General features: G+C 41.0%; 1 protein-coding gene across 1 annotated transcript; it reads left to right on the top strand.

The window, feature by feature from the left end:
• Positions 1–280: 280 nt before the first annotated feature.
• On the top strand, positions 281–20907 carry LOC125289456 (aldehyde dehydrogenase, mitochondrial-like). Its single transcript, XM_048236320.1, has 13 exons — positions 281–495; positions 3225–3329; positions 3674–3814; positions 5078–5157; positions 6873–6984; positions 12440–12568; positions 12725–12838; positions 12939–13041; positions 13402–13586; positions 13948–14112; positions 14214–14371; positions 14529–14643; positions 20532–20907. The coding sequence occupies exons 1-13, from the start codon at positions 379–381 to the stop codon at positions 20562–20564; spliced, it is 1557 nt and encodes a 518-aa protein (XP_048092277.1). The 5' UTR covers positions 281–378; the 3' UTR covers positions 20565–20907.
• The last annotated feature ends 549 nt before the right edge of the window (positions 20908–21456 follow it).

Raw genomic sequence — 21456 nt, 5'->3', positions numbered from 1 at the left:
CTATCTATCTATCTATCTATCTATCTGGAACCATTGGTATGGGTGGGTAATAATAAATATAAATTTGTATTGACCTACGGAAAAGATCATTGAGTAGGCTTATATTGTAACATAAACCTAAATAGGTTTGCATTGCATTGTACAATGCTTAATTTGACAGATCATTCTGCTTTGTCACCAATTATATCACACTGGTTTTGGTACTGTCGTTATGCATTGCTCGGCCCTCGTGCCGCTATCGTCTGCGCAGACTCAGATTCCCATATCAGCATTCAGGGGCGGGCACTGGACGTCAGCGTCGGACTCGGATTAAACTTGGCCGTGTGAACGTTGTAACTCTCTCCGGACCCGTAGCACGAAGGAATAGCAAGTTACGCCATGCTGCGCACCGTGTTGACTCGAACTTTCCCCCAGCTGTCGAGGATCTCGGCGTGCCAATATTCCGCTGCAGCTATCCCTGCACCGAACACTCATCCCGATGTGCATTTCAACAAGGTAATGTCAGGAATACAGTAGCCTATAGCCTACGTAGCGTGCGAGACGCAACAGAGACGCCTCAGCGTGCCAAAAAGTTTGACAACTTAGGCTAGCTTTAATTTTATGCAACTGCATGTTGTAGCTCGATAGATTCCTGGAATGACGTGCAAAGTATTGACAACTTGTTGCTTTTGAAACAGTGTTGCTATATGTTTGATTGCTGTCACGCGCACTTCATCAAAGTCTACTGTAGACTAATTTGACTTAACCTATTAGCATTTAGTTACACCAGTTTGCTGAAGAAGCCCTGTCTAATTTCATTTGAAGGCATAAAAATATCTTTTGAAATTTGAAACTCCAGAACGTTTGTGTAGCTATGTGCAATTCCAGGATGTGAAACTGGTTAGATGAAGTAGTGTAGGCCTACCTGTCATGTGAAATTCCTGATCTGTAGGGTTAGGAGGGTCAATATCATAACTCATGTCAAAGCTCAGGTGAAAAAGTATAAACTCGTAGTCCATCTAACTGTCACAGTCATTGCAACGCAATGTACCCGAAGCTCGTAGATTTGTAGGGTGAACCCATAGTCACACTTATCAGTCATTCCCTTATCTTCAGAGAAAGCAATATATTTGGCCAGGGGCGCAGGAGATATTTTGAAAGTGAGGGGTACCAAATTGTGAACACAAACCCATAGTGAGATCAGATTTCCGGATATCGGATCGCCACCTCTGGCCCACTCTCGACCATCATATTTTAAACTTGCCAGAATATTAAGATAATACGCTACCATTGATTGTGTTTATTTTACACTACTTGGGCCAATGGTAGAATACTCATGAAAAGCAACATGATGTTGATATTTTACGAAGCCATGACTGAATCATCATGCTTATGATCCAAACATAGACTACATGATTAAATAGCCTAGTTAGGCCTACAGTACCTAAATTGTCTGGTATAAACCAAATCAACTCTCCACTATGTGTCTGCAGTTAATATTTATGCAATGTTAGAACATGTTGGCTTAACAAGTTACCAGTCCAGAACACACAGAAAATTGCAACAGAAAGTTGCCTTTATAATCAACTACCCCATGTCTGTGACAGCCAGATGTCTCCCCATGTCTGTGACAGCCAGACGTGACACCGCTAAATTCTCAGCTTGTTTATACCCCACACTGAACGCGTAAGAAAGGCCCATCACTCTGGGGTGTGGTAGCCTACTCTCTGGGATTTATGCACCAAGGTAACTGAAGTATCCAATTTGTGTCTTGAAATTATTTTTGAAATAAATGTCTTAGAACAAAAACGTTGGGTAGGCCTATATACTTGTATTTTATAGTTAGGCTAGTGAAAACGAGTTGATCAGTAGGCTAGTTGAGTTTGTTATCAATAAACATAACAGCTAATGTCATGTTGAGCAGGAGATGGGCTACCATAAATCCTCAAATTATGCCTGGGATTGATTCTATTTATAGCCAAATAAAGGCAGGTTCCCATTTTTGCCTAGGCTATACCATACCAACAATTGCCATCAGTCCACCAGCACTAGAAGACATTGCTTCGATTTAAGTCAATGAAATAACACCTCTTCTTAATATTTTATTCTATTGTTGGTTGGATTAATAAAGTCGTTTTCCCTACCATGGGTCTCCAACACACGTTCTCAAGCTCATTGTCTTGTCAGCCTTTCGAAGCTAAATGCCAGAGGCTGAAGCCTACTACATTTAACGCAATTGTTGCGTGACTCAAGGCATTCCAGACTACGAATTTAATAAAAAGTAGCCTACTAAATCATGCATAATTAAACATTAACTCAATTTAGGCTACTTGGCTACGCAAAAAGGTTTCTATTACAGCACAACCCCTATTCAATGAATGGCTGCCTTGTCTCAAGAATAAACAGCGGTGGAAATCCCGACACTTTTTTTTTTTCAACTGCATGAAACATAACAGTGAACCATCAAATATCTCCCGGAGTTCAGTGCCCATCAGTCCCAACATTTAGCAATATAATCAAACAGTCCAAAAGTAAATTAGATCCAAAACCAAACCGAAAATGTTATGCTTTTGATGGCCTACCAGTATGCCGCTCCAAACGAAAAGCATCTCTAATGATGGTTGTTAGTAGACAAACTGGCTTCAGATATCCAACAGAGTGAATATGAGATTGTGCAGTCTTACAGTACTGTAGATGGCTGGGGTTAGTGATGTGATGCTGTTAATGGGGAGTTTTACATAGTTAGCGCAAACCCTATAGGTTATTATTTATTTAGCGTATATAAGGCTTTTTTTTTCCTTATCAAAAGTGAGGGGGACGACAGCCGTCTCTTCAGCACTGCGTGGGACATATCCCCCACGTCCCCTGTGCCTCCTGCGTCCCTGTATTTGGCACTAGGCCTCTCTACATTTGACCAACTTCGGGGTGTTAAACACAACGCAAAAACAACATTGCAATAGTTTCCACCTCAGCAGTAGATACAATTCTTTTCTGGCTACTCTATATTGGCATATAACCAATATGATATTACGCTTCACTGGGAGAAATAATGCATTTCTTGTGTTGATCAGGAGGCTACTAGAATATTTGCAGATGGAAACATGTACGTGTTGTAAAGACGTTAACTCTCGTAGCTCTATGTGCTAGTATAGAACAAGAGTACAGTTACTGAGTATGGAGTAGTGACCAGACCACTGGATCCTGTCTCAGTGGTCTGAATGGCATGTTTATGTTTTTCTGCTCAGCTCTTCATCAACAATGAGTGGCAGGATGCGGTCAGCAAGAAGACCTTCCCCACCATCAACCCTTCCACTGGAGAAGTAATTTGCCAGGTTGCAGAGGGAGACAAGGTATGTGTGTGTGTGTGTGTTTGTGTGTGTGTGTGAGAGAGAGAGTGAGAGACAGTGAGAGACTTGTATGCATGAGTGAAGTGTAAGTGGCAATGTTGAATGTAGTTGCCTTGGAGTCATGATTCTCACATTTCACAGTGTCAAGAAACATGGCATGTGGTGCTGCTTGAATGAAGTTTGTTGGGGTGTGTGTGAGCGAGGCTAGTTTGAGTGTTTACTGAACGCTGGGTTAATGACCCAGCTCATTTCCTCCCTGAGATATTGTGCTCTCCCAACCCCCAACCCCCTCTCTCTCTTTCTCTCTTTCCCTTCTCCCACCATTCCCCATCTTCCTTTCCAATCAGGCTGATGTTGACAAGGCAGTAAAGGCAGCCAAGGATGCCTTCAAGTTTGGGTCCCCATGGCGGCGGATGGATGCATCACACCGTGGGCTTCTCCTAAGCCGTCTGGCTGACGCCATCGAGAGAGACGCTGCTTATTTGGCCGTAAGTGTAACCACTTGCTCCGTCTCATGCACGTCCCTCTCTCCCCTCCTCTATCTCCTTCTTCTTCTTCTACCACTTTCTCTTTCTACTACACTTACACTAGTACTTAAAACATATGCACTCTTATCCTCTAGTACTGATTGATGTAGTATTAATTCCTACCTAAGGTCTCCTATGCATTGTAGCTTGAATTGTATTCCTTATTTGTGTAAGTCTGCTGTGAAAGAGTCTGCTAAATGAATAGTAAAAGTAAATGTCAACGTCTTGCCTGGTGCTCCTGCTCAAATGACTGCAACTCAAATACTGAGTATTGAGAAATGGATAAGAATATCAAGATGACCTTTGAACAGGATCTCCACACATGAATGTGGCCAGATGGAATAATATTAACCTAGTGCTGAAAACACCAATGCATTTGTTTTGTCGGTGACTGTTTCATTTTATTATATTTTATATATCCGTCTATAAAAAGGTGATAATACTCATTGTCAACAAATGAATTATCAGCTTAGCGCTGGACAGTGTTGTTTGTTTAACTAGACGGCCATGAGACAGCAGCAAGGGAGCTGTATACAGTTCAAATAGATAACAAAGGTACTGATGGCATGGTGTTGTTTTGAGCTCTAATAGTGTGTTGGGAAATTGGCTCATTGTGTCGTACTGTGCGATTGTTTTCACATGTGATTCATCAGAGATATCGTAAATTTTTTGTTCAATAGGTGTGGTGTAAAGACCTTACAGTTTACCTAACGTTATGCAATCTCTAAACTGCTGAATCATTTAGCAGCAGTGAATAGCCTTGGGAGGGCCATGATCAGCTGGATTTCCTCATGCCTTTTGCAGGGGTTGCTGTGGCCATGCTGCTACAACGTTGCCTTTATCAGCTCTCAGTGGTTTTCTCACAGACCCTAAACCAAACTGCAGAACCACAGTTCACAGTTTGACAGTTAGCCGCAGTTGCAGTTGCAGAGAGTTTTTTTTGGGCAGAGTTTGTGAAATAGCTGAAATAGGAAAGTGTTCCACCCTCAGGAAGTAAAGTTGACTGTGGTCATTAATCTTTGTAGCAGTGTGGCTGCACCATACAGAGAAGATTGTAGATCATACATAGCATGTATTGATTGATGGCTAGACTGGTAGACGTTGAGCTGTTGGTCATGTAGATTAACTCCAATCTAGCCTGTCTATGGTCAATGCTTTTCACTTCACTCTACTTGAAGTTACATAACCAGGGTCCATGGCTTAACTTGACCTCTTGTTTTCCAGGAACTAGAGACCCTTGACAATGGGAAGCCTTATGCCGTGTCCTTTATGGTTGATGTCCCCATGGTCGTAAAGGTTCTCAGGTATGTGTCCGCATGCGGGACAGAGATCCTCCACTTACTGACTCTAGGGAGCTGCAGAGCTTACGAGGAGTAGAATTAGTGGTGCAAGCCTCAAACCTGACAAAATATGCCAATCAACTACAACCCTACAGTTATGGAAGCATATGAGTAGCTTTATTCAAATGAGAATGCAGTCTGCAATATGCAATTCAAAAAGACATTACATTATGCAATTGACAATTCATTATGCAATTTAATATTGCAATTTGCAATAATATCCAACAAATTGTATTTTAATCTGCAAAGTGACGTTTTGAGGCATTTTATTCAAATGGAAAAGAAATAGCGCCCCTTAGTGATTGCCTTGCACTTTGGTCACGCTCTTTGTGTTGCAAAATTCAAATGGCCATTCAATCTGCCAAACGCATTGCAATCTGTCAAGTCACTCGTCAAGGCGGGAACTAGGCCACGTCTTCTTACCCAGTTAGCGTGAGAGTTAACACACACACACACACACACACACACACAACACAACGGAGGGGCATGAGGAACACACAGAGAAATTCTCCAAATGACAACAAATTATTTATTACACTAGTGATTACATTAATAACTAATTCATTATTAGTGTATTAGTGTAATCTAGTGTAAAGTCTGCAGCTATAATGATGCAAAGCTGCATGAAGAGTGGAAGGTAATGACAAAAAGAAAACAGATTTGGTTCATGGCTGTACTTGCTTCAGTCCCTGTCTATGGCTACTGCACTACTTTGAGTTGGGCTCTACAGTCACTTGTATTGCATTAGGCTACTCATTTACTCTGTTCAGCCAGCCATTAGATAGTAATTATGTGGTAACGCCTTTGGAGGTCACCATCTGGATAACATTTTACAAAGTCTGTTGTGTCAGCCTAGTTATGTTTTAAAGCAGTGTTAAAAGTGTTAAAGCAGAGTTGAGTAGCATTACCCTTGTGACATCTGAGACATGAAGCTGTGTGGCTTGGGTGAAAAAGACAAGACTTAAGTACCCTAAATAAGTTATCCTCTGCATGCTCAGAGTATGAGGATGTGCCAAATATATTAAGAGAGTTAAGTGCAGTTCAGTAAGTATTGTTTAACTTTTGTTTATTGAATAATTTACCAGAAACACTTTCAGTCTCACTGCATTATCAGTCACTGTGTTTCAGACTGAACCTACTCTATTGAAATCATATATACAGTATGGCTTCTTGTATGACTAGTTTAAGGAGAAATTCCAGTTATTAGTTCTCCTGCATCACATGACAGGCATGTGAGAACCTCTCTCTGAACTCTGACCTGGCATATCTTAAATTCAGAAAACACAGATGAGCGCTTCTGTTGCCTAAACTCAGGGGCTTAGCGAGGAATTATGTAATCCAGATGTAGTTTACCAGAACAAGCAAAGTCAGCAGAAGCTAAATACAAATGGGTATTGAAACTACCCATTTGGTAATCACTAATCTAATCAGTGTAATAAATGGATTTCAACAGACACGGTCACTTTTTCCAGGATTAAAGACTGATCCTCCAAAACTTTCAGTGTCCCCAGATTAATAAAATGCATGTCGGATTACCTGTTCTGATTCTGTATCTCTCTTTCTCTGTGTGCGCGTGTGTCTGTGTGTCTGTGTGTGTCTGTGTGTGTGTGTGTGTGTGTCTGTGTCTGTGTCTGTGTGTGTGTGTGTGTCTGTGTGTGTGTGTGTGTGTGTGTGTGTAGGTACTATGCTGGATGGGCTGATAAGTGGGAGGGCAAGACCATCCCCATTGATGGAGATTACTTTTGCTACACCAGACATGAGCCCATAGGAGTGTGTGGCCAGATCATTCCTGTAAGTTAATGTGTGTGTGTGTGTGTGTGTGTGTGTGTGTGTGTGTGTGTGTGTGTGTGTGTGTGTGTGTGTGTGTGTGTGTGTGTGTGTGTGTGTGTGTGTGTGTGGGAACCTTTGCTGGGAACCTTGCTGGGAACACCTTTATTGACTTTTTGCGAAAACCCAGCTAGACAAAAAGGAAAAAAAGGACTCTCAGAAACCAGCTACTTTTGAAGTACCTAGTGAATGGAAACAGATGAGGAGGTGCACAAATACAGCATAATGATTCACTGGTAACTGGGTTCCTAAACGGCTCTGGCCTAAATATAAGAATGCAGCACAGGCACAAACATAATGCATGAATGATATTTTATGAGGGGCTGACAAATGGTTGAAGAAACAAGGTAAATACATATTGTTGAAGATGAAGTCATGCAGATCCTACATTCTGTAGACATGTGTGCTCACCACAGTTCAGTGAACTGTCTTACTGATCCGGGAGACATGGAGAGAGAGGTGCCTGAAGGCAGTGGAGCTCAGTCACCGTGTGCTCAGTGGTCTGCAGATGTTTGGGTTGGAGTAGAAAAGGAGATGGTGGGCCTGGAGAAGGAACCGGAGGATGAGAGAAGAAACAGACACAGATCTAAGCAGAGAGGGAGGGAGGGGGGATGGGTTCAGTCGATGACATTCCACTGGAACGCTGCCTGGTTGTGTAACGGAAACGTTCACCACAGCCATTGGTCAGGTTGTGTAAAATGAGTGTGGCGCCTCTTGTGGAAATTCTTGCAGAGTGCATATTGTGTGTTTGGGGGGTACATATGTCATGCAGCATATCTTTCAGGAACGATAGAGTTTTTGTAATAGGTTACATAACTAAATGGTTTTGTTGAACAGAATAGAAATGCATTCCTGACAGAATAAGTGCTACAGCAGCAGGAGAAGGCAAGAGGAAGAAAAGATAGCCCTGATGGACCGCAGACTGCCTTCGCCTACCACTGTTTCAAATTTGTACAACGTGTACATTTAAACAAATTTTTCGTCTATAAAGCAGTTAAATGTTGTATGCCTAAACCTTCACGCTCAAACATATTTCCTGTAACTGCTTTGTGAAGTCACTTATCTGCAGGCTTGACTGTGTCCACCTGTGAATCATGCCGTTTGATTGGGGTATGGGAAGGGGTTGCCATATACAGTACTATTTACATAGTAATGCAAGCATATATAGGCCTCAGGGTGCTGTTATTCTTGAGGGATGCCATCATACACCCTGTGTCCTGCTCAATATAATTGCTGGAAATTCTTTTCCAAAACAACAATGGCTCCCAAAAGCAATATGGTTCCTTGATAGCATTGCCGCAAAAGGCAATGCCTCCCCGTCGCCTAATTCTGTGTGTTATTATATGTGTAATTATGTGGTTGGTATGTGCTGACACACATTCTGCTGCAGAGGTATTAGGAGTCTGTTGGAATTGGTCTTTCACAAGCTTGCTTCAGAGTTCAGTTTTCATTTTGTTCAGGTTTGACAGTTTTGACGAATTGCCCAGAAATACCCCTATTCTGCAATTGCCCACTGACTGTGCTTGCCCTTGAACCTTATCCTTAGCCACACTGCATTTGCCCTTTTAATAGGACAGTTTATGGGGATTGTGATCTTCAGTAGAACACTCAGTAGTCACACAGGGGAAACCATCGTTATCTGTAGGCACTTTCGAGGAAACTCCAATAAACTGGACAAATTAATCAGTTAAACAGAGATGTGGACAGATTTTTTTTAAACTTTTGTACTTTTTTCTAACTTTTTTTTTATCTAATATTTAGAAGTAGTAATACTATTTGGGTAGTTAATTTACAATGGAACTGTTAGTTCACTTACAATGGAACTGTTATGATCTATCGATCTGTTTGTAAACTCTCAATGTGAAATGTGGACTAATCTCTCTTATTACAGTGCATGAAAATGCACTGTACTGTTCTTCCTAGGCAACTTCAACAACTTCTTATTATTATTATTCCGCTTACCACTTTTTCCGTACGCTATTTCTCTTGAACAGTTTAACTTAGAAACTTCATTCAAACTTTGTAACGTAGGTATTCAAACGGACCAAGCTGCTATGTCTTTTCAACTTTGAAACTTTTATACTTTTTAAACTATTAAAGAAAAACTTTTTAAAATCCCCATAGACTTAACATTGCCGACAGACATCATAATACGGCCGTTAAGCAATTAGAATCCTATGGCAGGTGTTCAGGCCACCTGCAGCCTCAGGCTTTAAGCATACAATCTGGGTCAATTAAGACTACACATCCTATTCAACTGTTTCCTCTGCCCAAAACAGTTTCAAAATAAAAGTCCTCACTACAATAATCCACTGTTAAACAATGTAACCCATTAAACTACTGAACTTTTTACATTCAACTTTTAAACGGTCTACTTTTAAACTATCTATCTATTAAACTAGCTGTCTATCAACAACTTTTAAACTATCTACATTCAACTTTTAAACTATATACATTCAACTTTTAAACAGTCTACTTTTAAACTATGATTAAACTATCTATTAAACTAGCTGTCTATCAACAACTTTTAACTTGTCATCAACTATGACTCCTAACCACTGTAGCTAGTTAGCATGTTAAGATAGTTAAGATGTTAAGATTTTTAACAAAACTGCTAAAAATGATTAGCTAGGTTAGTTAAGTCACATGGTTAGCATTGTTAAGATGTTAGTTAGCATAACTATTAAAAATGATTACCTAGGTAAAATAAGTCACATGGTTAGCATAAGTCACATGATAATTATAGTAACTATGTTAACTATAAGTTAGTTAAAGATAATTAGCATAACTACTAAAAATGATTAGCTAGGTTAGCTAAGTCACATTGCTAGCATAGTTAGCATGTTTTTAGAAAAACTACTAGAAAATGTTAGTTAAGTAAGTAGCATGGTTAAGATAGTTAAGATTTCTAAAGATAGTTAGATGTTTATCAAAACTGCTAGAAAACGCTAGCTAAGTAAAGATGGTTAAGATGTTAGCATTTCTAGCACTGCTATAAAACATTAGCTAAGTAAAGATGGTTAGCATAGTTAAAAATCTTAGCATAACTGCTAGGAAACATCAGAGCCATTCCAACTTTCAGTTATCGCCAAATATCTACCTATACACAGCCATTAAACTATTTGAATATCAACATTCATTAAACTTCCAGTCTGTCAACAACTTTTAAACTATTTACCTTTTTAAACTTTTAAACGGTCTACTTTTAAACTATCAACTTTTATTAAGCTATGCAACCACCATGTCTATCCTAGCATCACCGTAGTAACCATCTCTGTATTATCTGTTTTAACTATTCATGATATTTTACATCACAACTTAAAGGTGCGATTTGTAGGATTGTTACCGAACGTTCTGTAGGCCAAAATCAAAACACTGGTGAACGTTCTCAAGACTACCAGACGCAAGCCTCTTCTAGGTTGCCAGATGGAATGAAGACTTAGCTAACGTTAGTTGACCTGCAGCTGCTTTAACATTTCTCCAACCATGACCCAGCTACACATTAAGGAAACAATGAAAACAAAAAATACCTCTCTAACCAACGTAACATATTTAGCTGAAGTCAGCGATGCAGATGAAGTTTAGCTGGCTACCTGTTGTGGAGAAATATGGCCAGCTCTAAGGCCAGACTTGATATTCTTCATTTGACTAAGACGCCACCATATCAGGAAGCTCCTCCGATGTCCACTTAATTTGTTTCTTGTTTTAATTTTGTAAATTTGCCTGCCTCTCAGAGGGCGCTCATGACTACAACTGACAGCTGTTGACAGTTGGCCTTTGCTAATTTGGCAACCCAAATAGGAGGACGTGCTAGCCCATTATTAATACGCTATTCTAGAATGAATCATTCAAAACATAAACGAAAATTCCAAGAGATTCCGCCCCATAACTCATTTTTTTCATGGGTTTTACGGGGGTTTACGGGTTAGAGTAATGTTGTCAAATAAGCCATTACGTCAATTCATCGTGTTTCCTTACTCTCTGACAACATATGGTGATCATTTTCTGAATGGTTACAGTTTATTTTCCATTATTTCCTACATACTGGACCTTTAAGCATTTTCATGCACTGGTAATTCCTTGGAATTGCATTTCTAGTTCAGTAATGATTTCCTTTGTCATGGCATCTATTTTCCTAATGGCTTAAAATTGCTTTTAACTTTGTTATAACCAGGGTAGGAATTTCACGGGCGTTGGCCATGAGGCCCCTTTGAAAATCAGAGGTTTACAGGCCACGGTGGCCTTGGTGCTTGGTGCCCCCTTTTTTTCAATATTCTGCTTTGCGTCCTACTAATAGCGATTTTTATTTAGCCTGTGGCCTGTCAAAATAATCTTAGCATTCACAGTGCAAATTAATTTAGTCTTTTATGCAGTGGAGAAAGTGACAGCGCAAGAAAGTGCGTCCAAATTCACCCATTCTCAGTTGAACTATTCGCGAAGTAGCCTATTCATCACACACATCACAAGTATCAAACGAAAGAGCTTTTTCTCAGCTTTTAAACAATGTTAGCCGACAATTGCTGTGTTGAACGGTTCGCGAGAAAAGTAAATAATATAATTCAATTTAATCATACATTCTACTGAAGGTTTTATGTCCCCATGTTCTCCCTACCCATTCATCTCGTTGGAATACTTTTACTTAACCCTTCTTTTTAACACATGACAAACCAAATATCAGAATAAACAGGAGACCTTACCAACACAAAGGTGTAAAGCAGTCCCCTGTACAGTTAGCCGTTCCAGAGTAATCCAGTTTTGAATTTGCAGTAAAGTTCGACATACATGGATGTCTCCAAATTTGGGCTTTAAGTTTTACAATGTGTTTAAATTGTTCCACATGATTTCATAACGGGCCAAATACAAAATAAATGTTACAAATATCGCCTAGATATAGGTAAATCAGAGGACAGCTGACTTTGAGTTTGTGAAAGTAGCCTTAATGATCACAAAATGCTAAGCATGCATCTAGGCTATTTGAGTTTCTTAAAGCTGAGCTGTGCTTAAATTGTTCAATACATGATTTCATAACAGGCCAAATATAAAATAAATGTTATATATAGCTTAGATATCTGTAAATATTAGATGATCAAATGATTTACAGTTCTATGTAATATGTCATGTTTCATGTTTTTGTAATGTTTCATACAGTGATGCAGGTCTACTGCAGTGAATAGGCTAAATACAACTTTGATCAACTTTGATCATTCACTACTGTATAGTTAACTTTGGCCTTGGTGCCCTGACATGTGGCCTTTGTGCCCCCCACCAAATATGCCCAACTGAAGGCCAAGTGGCCTTGCCCCCAGAATGGTGAAATTCCAAGCCTGGTTATAACAAACAACTGGCGTATAGATCTGATCTGAAATCCTTTCCCTCCATTCTCTCCCACTGATCCCCTTTTTCTGTTCTCCTGTCCCAGTGGAATTTCCCGCTGCTGATGCAGGCGTGGAAGCTGGGCCCTGCTCTGGCCACAGGCAACACTGTGGTCATGAAGGTGGCCGAGCAGACCCCCCTCACTGCCCTCTATGTGGCCAACCTCATCAGGGAGGTGCGTACATACACCACAAACATATATAGGATTCATGCTTACATATGCTGAGATTTACAGATACAAAGATCGTTGTATTAAAAGTATAAACAACACCCTTCACAAGTTAAATCATAATCAAGAGTAGGCATGCCTCTATATCCATGCTTGCTTCAGGTGGGATTCCCTCCTGGTGTGGTGAACATCATTCCTGGGATGGGCCCATCGGCTGGGGCTGCTATTGCTTCGCACCACGATGTGGACAAGGTGGCCTTCACAGGGTCCACAGAGGTCAGAAACATCCCTCATCTCTTCCCCCCTCTATGTAACTCCACTGTTTCTACAGGTGGGGATTAGATGATGTGTTTATATTATTGTGTGCCTTCTGCAGGTGGGCCACCTGATCCAGCAGGCTTCAGGCACCAGTAACCTGAAGAAGGTCACCCTGGAACTGGGAGGAAAGAGCCCCAACATCATCTTGTCTGATGCTAACAGTGAGCTGCCCCCTCCCCCTTCTGCTTTGTCATACTGACACAATATCAATATTCATGGGTTTCAACAGGTCCCTTGCCACAGGTGTATAAAATCAAGCATGGAGTCTGCATTCATAAACCAAGTGTTTGATTTTATCAAGGGACCTGATGAAACCTATGAATAATAATGCTTGTTTAATTTGGGGAGGAATGATATTTCCACATCATAATACTAAAATGAATCATTAGTCTTAATATCAAAAAACTATGTATTGTTCAGGGGCGCTGCTTGATGAAAGGAGAACGACTTGAGTGTGTGACTTGTGTTAATTTTTACTGTGGTCACCTGAATTCACTGTAATGTGTGTGTGTGTGTGTCAGTGAAGGAGGCTGTGGAGCAGTCGCACTTTGCCCTGTTCTTCAACCAGGGCCAGTGCTGTTGTGCTGGATCCCGCACCTATGTGCAGGAGAGCATCTATGACGAGTTTGTGGCGCGCAGTGTGGAGAGGTCCAAAAACAGAGTGGTGGGAGATCCGTTCAACCTTAAGACTGAGCAGGGACCTCAGGTACGTTTTGAAAGACGCCGTTTGCTTATAGTGGGATGAATCAGTTATTAAACACTTAATTACACACTTACTCATACCAAGTGATGTCTGTGCATTGGTTTCTCTATAGAATAGAAGAATTTGTAGTGGCACATCGGGCACATAAGGTGACACAAGACATCAAAACGTCCTGAACTGAAAAACAACTATCTTTACCTTTCATTTTCTCAGTCTCAGGCTCACATCAAAATAAGTATTTATACATGACGGGAAAAACACAGCCATTTCAGAGTGTGCGTGCACTTGCACATGTATTTCAAAGTATGCATGTAGTACTTGCACTTGTTTGCTAGCTTACTGAGCCGTCTCCTTTCACGTTCAGGTGGACGAGGAGCAGTTCAAGAAGATCCTGGGGTACATCAGCAGTGGGAAAAAAGAGGGCGCTAAGCTGATGTGTGGGGGAGGCGTGGCAGCTGACCGGGGCTACTTCATCCAGCCCACTATATTTGGGGACGTCCAGGACAACATGACCATCGCTCGAGAGGAGGTAGGAAGACCTGTGGCTGTGGGTGTGAGGTATTTGTGAGGTAAGGGACATTGCCATTTAGTAGAATTTATGCTCAGCGAATACACATTTTTGCCTGTCAGATCTTCGGCCCAGTCATGCAGATCCTGAAGTTCAAGACAATCGAGGAGGCTGTGGAGAGGGCAAATGACAGCAAGTATGGCCTGGCAGCTGGAATCTTCACCAAGGACATAGATAAAGCCCACTACATCTCCAACGGCCTTCGGGCAGGAACAGTTTGGTAATTCTTCATTAGTCTCACAGCCCTCTTACCACAAGAAAGCTGCTTTGTGTCAGATCTTGAGGTTTCTTGTTCTTGCTACTTGTTAAAGATAAGTAGTGGAGATACACGACAGTGTGGTTAACTGCTAAGTATTGATCATTCTTTGCTTTGTCAGGATCAACTGCTATGATGTATTTGGAGCCCAAGCTCCATTTGGAGGCTACAAGGCCTCAGGCAATGGCCGTGAACTGGGAGAGTATGGTCTGGATAACTACACAGAAGTCAAAACAGTAAGAATAACTATTGGGTACTATCTGTTATGGTAATAGGAATAGGCAAACCCTACTCTCTGTTGGGTAATGGGAAATGTTACAGTGAAGATGGTGACAGAGGTTGGTTGATCACAGCTTGTGGTTTGCCCTGGGACTAGACACAGCTTGTGTTGCTGTCCCTCAAGTGTTCCATCAAAATTAAAATTGGCTTCCAGTCTGCAGAAAGCTTGGCACAGTTTGGTATGATGGGTGTTGCACAACCCCCAGATCAGATATCTGTATATACCAGATAATTTTAACAAGCCACTGGAGAATGTTCTATAGTAAGTTCTTCAAAGAGTTTGCTGGGTAAACATCATATAACATATGTATGATTTATAAGTATGTTTGCACCTCCTATGGAACTGCTCTGTGCATGGGCTCACAGCCTTTTTGGAGCTTACTCCCAAAGGTCAAACCAAAACGCCAACTTATGGTTACTTATGATGAATATCCCAAACATTTTATATATAATTTATGTATATATACTCTTTTGATCCTGTGAGGGAAATTTGGTCTCTGCATTTATCCCAATCCGTGAATTAGTGAAACACACTCAGCACACAGTGTACACACAGTGAGGTGAAGCACACACTAATCCTGGCGCAGTGAGCTGCCTGCAACAACCGCGAGCGCTCTCGGGGAGCAGTGAGGGGTTAGGTGCCTTGCTCAAGGGCACTTCAGCCGCTTCCTACTGGTCGGGGTTCGAACCGGCAACCCTCCGGTTTCAAGTCCGAAGCGCTAACCAGTAGGCCACGGCTGCCCACTATATAGACTATGATAGCCGGGTTCTCTACACATAGAGCGTGTTCATGAAGCTGAGCACAAAAGACAGGCAAGTTATGACATTGTTCACAGATTCAGAGATGTGATTTTGTTCTGTTGCTTGACAAAGTATACCTCCCTTTTCCTCTCGGCACACTGGTGGATAACCACTGATCTATTGTGTGGATTTCAAAAATGTTACATCATACATACAGTTGCTGCATATCATTCATTTTCTAATTTTCTTTCAAACCTTAAAGACAGTCAGTGGTATTAGTTGTGAAGACAATAAAATGCTTCAAGGCTTATAGTGTATGTCTGAATGTCTACAATGTTAATTAGTTGACACTTGTTTCTGTGAATGTTATTATTACTAGATAAGAGGTGTTGTTTATGCATTAGATGGATTTAGAGGGCCTATGCATGCAAACAAATACAAAACTGTACACAGAAATGTTATTGTTTTATTAAACAGGCTGTTTCCCCATTAATGTTTGATGACAAAATGACCCGCCACAAAATAATCTGACATTATATATATACAGTGCCTATAAAAAGTATTCAGCCCCATGCTAAAGTTGACTAAAAAGAGGAATAAAAAAAATAATCTTTTTACCAATCACCAATTTTCTTTGTGAATGAATAATGTATTGTAAATAAATAAATGTTCTTCATTAAAATACAGGGTGCAAATCAAATTCAACGTAACAAAGAAAAATCAACAATCCCAGTAATAAAGAACTCCGCAGGGAAGCTAACCAGTTCACCTGAAGAAATAAATCATGTTTTTTACCAGTTTTACAATAAACTATATTCTTCAGAAATAAACCCCAACCAGGAATTCATAGACTCTTTCCTAAACAGCATCAAATTACCACAACTCAATGAGACCCAAATAAATAACCTGGAATCACCTAATAACTCAACAAGAACTGTTTGATGCCCTAAAACAGATACCCAATAATAAAGCACCAGGTCCGGATGGCTTCCCTGCTGAGTTCTACAAACAATTTTGGACCATCTTAGCTCCACTTTTCACCAGAATGATTAATGAATCAAAACAGAAAGGACGTCTTCCAACTAGTTCCACCACAGCCTCAATTTCACTGCTACTCAAGCCCAATAAGGACCCAACATTGCCATCCAGCTACCGGCCAATCTCTCTCCTCAATGTGGACAATAAGATAATCGCAAAAATGCTAGCACACAGATTAGCAAAGGTCACCCCATCCATTATCCATCCAGACCAAACAGGCTTCATTACAGGCAGAATTTCATCCACCAACACCCGCAGACTGTTTAATATAATGTATCACTCCACAAATGTTCAAGATAATACCATCATAGCAACTTTGGGCGCAGAAAAAGCACCTTAGGGAGGTTTGGCTTTGGGGAGTCGTTCATTAACTGGATTAAATTTCTATACACCTCTCCTTCAGCCACAGTAATCACCAATGGACTAACATCACAAAGTTTCACTCTTCACCGGGGAACCAGACAAGGGTGCCCACTCTCCCCCTCACTATTTACAATCTTCATTGAACCCCTAGCAGCTGCCATCCGTCAGAACCCCCTCATCAAAGGTGTCCAGACTCCATATATGCATCACAAAATCAGCCTTTATGCGGCGACATTCTTCTCTTTCTTCAAGACCCCACAACATCAGTAAAAGAAACCATCAAACTAATTGACACATTCTCTAAAATTTCTGAATACTCAATCAATTGGAATAAATCTGCAATTCTCCCATTACATCCCAACAGCTGGGATGTGACGGCCAACTCTTCACCTATTCCACTCTGCACTAACTATATCACTTAGGGATAAAAGTCTCCCCCAGGCTGTCAGACTTATTTAGCCTAAATTATTCCCCTCTACTCACTTCAATAGATGATGACCTTCAACGCTGGAAGAACCTCCCATTATCCATCATGGGCATAATCTCAGTAATCAAAATGACAATACTGCCCAAAATAAACTATTTACTCTCTATGATTCCAACCCAGCCCACCCCACTCTGGTTTAAGTCTCTCGATTCATTAATCACTAAATTCTACTGGAAAGATAAGACCCCAAGGATCAAACTTCGCCACTCTCCAAAAACCAAAAGCACTGGGAGGACTAGAGGCCCCACACTTCCAGCATTATGCCCTGGCCAATCAGCTCCACTTCATTTACAAATGGCTACACCCTACCCCCTCAGACAACACCTGGTTAGACCTAGAACAAACAATCTATAAAGAAATTAAAATCTCAGATCTCCCTTTCTGCAGCCAGTCAATCAAAAAACATCCATCCTTCAAAGCCCCAACAATTTCATCTATTCTGACAGCCTGGCGGAGATTCTACCACATCACTGATTCACCTATAGCACCATCAATTCGCACCCCGATTTGGAATAACCCAGATTTCACCGTCAAAAAAAACCCACTTAACTTTCACACATGGATGGGAAAGGGTATCACTCACCTTCAACACATTCTTCAAGACAATAATCTGGCCTCATTTTCCTGTTTGGTCCAGATGAACGGCATCAAGAGTAAACACTTCTTACAATACCTGCAAATTAAATCATCTATCCTAGCAAAAATTAACATTCAGACAGCTAACCTTGACATTCCCCCACCAATCTCAGAGCTGCTTAATATTCCCTCTCCCAAATTTACAAAATTATATCTCGTTCAGAAAAAACAATTGGCCTGCCATATCACAAATGGGAATCAGACTTATCAATTACTCCCGGTGCCGACTTCTGGTCCAAAATGTGCAAAAACATCTACCTCATGACAAAGAATAGTAATCTACAACTAATATAATACAAGGTTCTTCACAGATTTCACTTCACTGCACATAAATTGGCTAAAATGGGGTTTGGTTCGGATCTATGCTCTCACTGCACACAAAATAACCCAGACACATGCATCCATGCGGTTTGGCATTGTACTCCAATCAACCACTTCTGGGTGAGTGTCACAAAATCTCTCTCTTCCATCTTTGGCTGTCACATCCCAGCATCCCCTTCCTTATGCATACTTGGTGATACATCCACAGTCAATTTAAGCAACTCTTGCAATAAAACACTGCTGGCAGCGCTGACTATCGCCAAGAAAACAATCCTCATGAACTGGAAATCTAGGAACAATGTTCACACCATTTGAAAAACTTGTTAACAGACTATATATCATTAGAAAACCTATCAACTACAAACGTAATCAATACTCAGGATACAACCTCTCCTTGGTACCCCTTTATCACCTACCTACAGTCCTGACCCTCTTTGCCTGAGATCCATCTCCACACCAACACACTTCATCAACAGACACACATATCCTCGAACACTGGGCAGGGGATGGTAGCTGGAACTATTATTGTTATTATTATTATTATTATTATTATTATTATTAAATAAATAGCATCCCCTTCTTCCCCTCCCCCTTTTATTTACATTCTCTGATAACTTTTCTAATTTCACTCTCTCTGCCTCTCTCATCGTTATTATGCCGGGGCCCCATTGGATGGCTTGGGGGACTCGGTCCGGCCGGGTCGCTGTGTGGGTTTGGCATTGGTTGGGTCCTGTGGGTTATCTATTGGCCCTGGGCCCCCGTTGTGCACCCTCCTCATACGCTCATGCACATGCCTTGTTCTGGAAGCACACAGCACGCTTACTCTCTTTTAATTGCACTACATATTAGGTGACATTCATAAAACATAAACAAAACCACAAAACAGGCTAGGGTAAGGGTGGAGTGCAGGTAGATACCTCATCAGGTGTCTATCTGCATGCCTCACTTATTTTAATGCACACATTACAGAGGAGGCATACATCTTACACAGGGTAAGTGTGGTGTGCATGGGGAAATCCTGACAGATATTCACCATGCATGCCCACTTCTTTTAATGCTACACACTAGATAGAGCTCTTAACCTAGCCATTCAAATACATATTTAGGTCAAGAGTGGCGTGTTGGATGGAGGTCTGGGGGCGAGGTGTGGTTGGTCGTGGTAGTGGGGGACGTGTGCATATGATGGGGGGATGGGTGGCACGCAGGTCCTCCTCTCTGTCAGCTCATCGCCATAACTGCCGGGGCTGGGTGGAACTGTGGCCATTAATGGGTGCCCAGGTTGTCAATCAGTCAGGCAATCAGTTATTCTTATTATTACACTCATCTTTAACAGAATAATTACAACTCCTCTCCTCTGAAACCCTCCCTCTCTGTGTTCCAGCTTCTCTCCTCCTGGCCCAACAGCAAGCCAACCTTACACATATGCACACACACACACTCACACACATACATCCTCACACACTCACCCCTTACCCCCCCACCCACACCCCCCCCATCCCAACACCACCTCATTCACACTCTCAGAGCTACCATCCGCACCCCCAGCCCCCTTCTTGTCATTCCGGTCATCAATTTCATCCCTGATAATCTTATCATCCTGGACGCAAATCATCCTTAGCCTTTCTGTTATTAATGTTATGTGTGTTAATAAGCCATGTCAATGTGATGTCTTGTTAAGTTACAGTATGTGTTTGTGTAATGTACATCTGTTTGTCCGATGTAGTATTCTTGTGCATGTCGTTGTAGTGTTGCATTTTCTGTAATGTCAATGGTGTTTGCAATTTAAAAAAAAAAAAAAATACAGGGTGCATAAGTATTCATACCCCTATGTTGAATTCCCATAGAGGCAGGCAGCTTTTTTTATTTTTAAAGGCCAGTTATTTAATGGATCCAGGATACTATGCATCCTGATAAAATTCCCCTGGCCTTTTCAAATAGCCCCACATCATCACATACCCTTCACCATACCTAGAGATTGGCATGGTGTGTATTTCAGTTAGCCTATTAGCTGGTTTAATGCTCATTGAGCTCAATGCAAATCAAACCAGCTAATAGGAGAGAAGATTTTTTTATTCCTCTTTTTAGTCAACTTTAGCATGGGGCTGAATACTTTTTATAAACACTGTAGAGAAGTCTATTTTTGTATTGTGCCACTGTATTATACTGCCATAAAATTCTTAATAGCTATGTGGACATTCCCAGTGATTCAAGATTGTGTTCTGTTTTCATGGTCTAATGATGTATTTACTTTTCTTGCAGGTGACAATCAAAGTTCCCCAGAAAAACTCATAAGGGTGGAAGTTTGATTCCCAGTCCACAGAAGATATATTAATACCCTGACTTATCACTACACAATGTAGCGCTTCTTTTCTTCAGAATTACTGTGTAATTGTCCTAATTCTGTCAGAGCCATATCTTGAACTGCAGTCGGGAACTCCAGCCACAGCACAATTGGCTGATAAGTCTTTGTTGCACAGGTGAATCTAAACAGTAACGCCTTTTTTGTTCTCTGAATGTAAGCTTGATATGTGCATTGTTATGGCAAAAATGTGAAATTTGAACCCGACTGTTTTGTGTAATAAAAGCTTTGAACACTGTAGTGTATACGGAAAGTTATTAAAAGACCTTTCATGGAGACGTGACCGCAATAAGTTCTCTTTTTTTCTGATGTGGCTCTCCCTCCCCTAGAGGGCAGGTTTGACCAAAATGACGGCAAACGTAGTAATGCAGTTTCATGCCCTCCATGGACAAAATGTTTTACTTTAGGCCAATAATTAAACGCCCAATCTGAACACTGAGAAAATCACTTGTCCGCTAAGTTAGGCATACCTGTAACATTAGAAGAGATCCCTTGTAGGCCAATAGTTAAGTCAAAGTTATCAAATGTTAACGTTAAGTTTGCTTGTAGCTATAGCCTTGAAACATTTGAGAAGACTGCCTTCGCCAGACCACTAGGAATGCCCTCATCAAACCCGTTGTGCAGTAGCCTAAATTGAAGAAAATACATACGCAGTAATTCAAAGTCACATTTTTAAATGCTCACGGCATAAACACTGCATTAACGTTATCTTGTATGTATCCCCGAGTTGATTTCTGAATGATCTGTCTAGATATTGGCGAACAAACATGCGTGGGTATGAAGCCCCGTGTAATTAGTAGTCTATAAAATGCCTGAAAGTTTTAC

The sequence above is a fragment of the Alosa alosa genome, chromosome 24 (assembly GCF_017589495.1).
Source record: "Alosa alosa isolate M-15738 ecotype Scorff River chromosome 24, AALO_Geno_1.1, whole genome shotgun sequence".
NCBI classification, from domain to species: domain Eukaryota; kingdom Metazoa; phylum Chordata; class Actinopteri; order Clupeiformes; family Clupeidae; genus Alosa; species Alosa alosa.
The sequence above is the reverse complement of the archived record's forward strand: the minus strand, read 5'-3'. Positions and strand labels throughout refer to the sequence as shown.